This window comes from Malus sylvestris, chromosome 1 (assembly GCF_916048215.2).
Source record: "Malus sylvestris chromosome 1, drMalSylv7.2, whole genome shotgun sequence".
In the NCBI taxonomy this organism is placed as follows: domain Eukaryota; kingdom Viridiplantae; phylum Streptophyta; class Magnoliopsida; order Rosales; family Rosaceae; genus Malus; species Malus sylvestris.
In genome coordinates, this window is record NC_062260.1 from 2,546,414 (window position 1) to 2,548,576 (window position 2,163).

General features: G+C 41.8%; 1 protein-coding gene across 1 annotated transcript; it reads left to right on the top strand.

Annotated features, from left to right (window-relative positions):
* The first annotated feature begins 416 nt into the window (after nt 1-416).
* On the top strand, nt 417-2,163 carry LOC126620578 (transcription factor HEC3-like). Its single transcript, XM_050288802.1, has one exon. It carries the CDS (start codon nt 883-885, stop codon nt 1,801-1,803), a length of 921 nt encoding a protein of 306 aa, XP_050144759.1. The 5' UTR covers nt 417-882; the 3' UTR covers nt 1,804-2,163.

A 2,163-nucleotide genomic window follows, 5' to 3' on the forward strand; every position in this document is an offset into this window, starting at 1 on the left:
CGAAGTAATTATCTCCGCAACAGCGAATCATGAAGCATAAGGAAGAAGCAGTGCTAGAATTTCAGTGTTTGTACTACTCCATATATAAATATATTTATATTTACATTAAGTAAATAAATGGGAGAGAACCCTAGGAATGTGGCAAAGCCTGCAAGCTCTCAGTAGTGCAATCCTTGACCCTAGATAACTTTGCCAGATTAAGATATAAGATCATTTAACCCCTTGATCATGAGAAATTTTTAATTGTAATGAGAATACGGATGGTATACCACGTGCTTTTATGCAAATGGTGAAATTTTTTAATTTTATTAACTTTTTAACACACATAACCCACCATTTATATAAGGATACGCGCAACGGCTGAAAAGCCAGTGGTATAGCACCTCGTGTGACGGTCACACTGAAAAATCTCTCTTTGATGATCACTTGATCTCTTTTGTGGGTCCCCCATCCACCCATTATCTTGTTCTATTTCATCAATTCATCCCTATTCTGCTTTGTTGCATATCATGCATGCTTCTCCCTCTTCCTTCACTAAAATTTTGCTCCAATACTCTCTCTCTCTCTCTCTCTCTCTCTCTCTCTCTCTCTCTCTCTCTCTCTCCACTCTCTCTCTACCTTTAGATGGTGAGTGTTGGATCGTTCCTTCTAAAGCTTCAATTGAAAACCTAGCAGACTTTTTTATTTCGCCGTTTGATCGCCAATCAGGGACGAGTTAAATATGGTGCTATATTTTTGTGTTATCATTGATCGCATATACAGGCCACAAATACCACTTCAAGTCCACTTGATCAACTGGTAGATCGAATTTGTATCTTCCCAAATTTATTTTTATTTTCAATATAAATAATCATCAGTTGGAATTTACCGGCACAGAAAAGCATGGACATCAATATTGATTACGCAAGTAAGCTGTCTCTAAACTCTTCCGGCGGGCAGGATCTTAATCATGATGATGTTAGCAGGGAAGATCCCATCCTCCGACATGAGATCTCCTCCTCCTTTGAGTATTCTTCTCTTTGGCCAAACTTTCCTCTCCATCTTGAAGGGCATCATCAAACCCCATCCTCCTCATCTACCCATCATCAGTATGTTCCCTCCCCTTCGAATATTCATGATCATGATCAACTAATCATCGATCACCATCATCAACACCATCATCGTCATCACACTCATCAAGTACTACTAGCCGCCGCTGCAGGGAATAATAATAATACTTTCATGGAATTAGATGATCACGAAGATGCTCAAGACCAGGGCCCCGCCGCAACTGGTGAAGAAGAGCTTGGAGCTATGAAGGAAATGATGTACAGGATCGCCGCTATGCAGCCGGTGGACATCGATCCAGCTACAATCCGAAAGCCCAAAAGGCGGAATGTGCGAATCAGTGATGATCCCCAGAGCGTGGCTGCGCGTCACCGGCGCGAGAGGATAAGCGAGAAAATTCGTATCCTCCAAAGACTCGTTCCCGGAGGAACTAAAATGGATACCGCTTCTATGTTAGACGAAGCTATTCGATACGTCAAGTTCTTGAAGAGGCAAATCCGATTGCTACAATCATCTTCCTCCTCTTCCAGTAATGTCAATAACATTAGTATCGATGGTCATCATCATCAGCATGATCAGCACCACCCAGCTGCAGCACCCGCAGCAGGAGCTCATGATCAGTGCAATACCAATATTATTAATGGTCCATCAACATCAGTTGGAGTTCCTACTGCAGGGGTTGGGTTGCCGTTGGAATGGCCGCTGCAGCATGGTTCCACCGCCTCCTCCTCCTTCACTAGACACCCTGACAACTAGACCAAGCCACTACCACCGGATGAAGTTACCTTAATTGCAGATGTACTACTAGTGCTGCTGCGAGCTTAGTGTGATTAGATAATATGATGCTATTAGAGGTGCGTGGCTCTGATTAATTATCTATAGTTGTGAAAATGTTTGATAGTATTTGTGTTCAATGCTCAATTGTAATGAATTATTAATAAGAGAAAAATGTGTGACTGAGCACGTAGGGCAACGGAATATGTGAGTCGTGAAAAAAGTACTAGGGGTTGTGGCTAGCATTAATTAATTAATTGTATTTTGTACCAGCTAGCTAGATCGCAAATGGTTTGTTGGGATTTTGTTGACTAAGGGGTTCAGGAATAATCATAACGGTTT

Coding starts and splice junctions, on each gene's coding strand:
- LOC126620578 (XM_050288802.1), top strand. CDS start 883: ATGGACATCAATATTGATTACGCAAGTAAGCTGTCTCTAAACTCTTCC.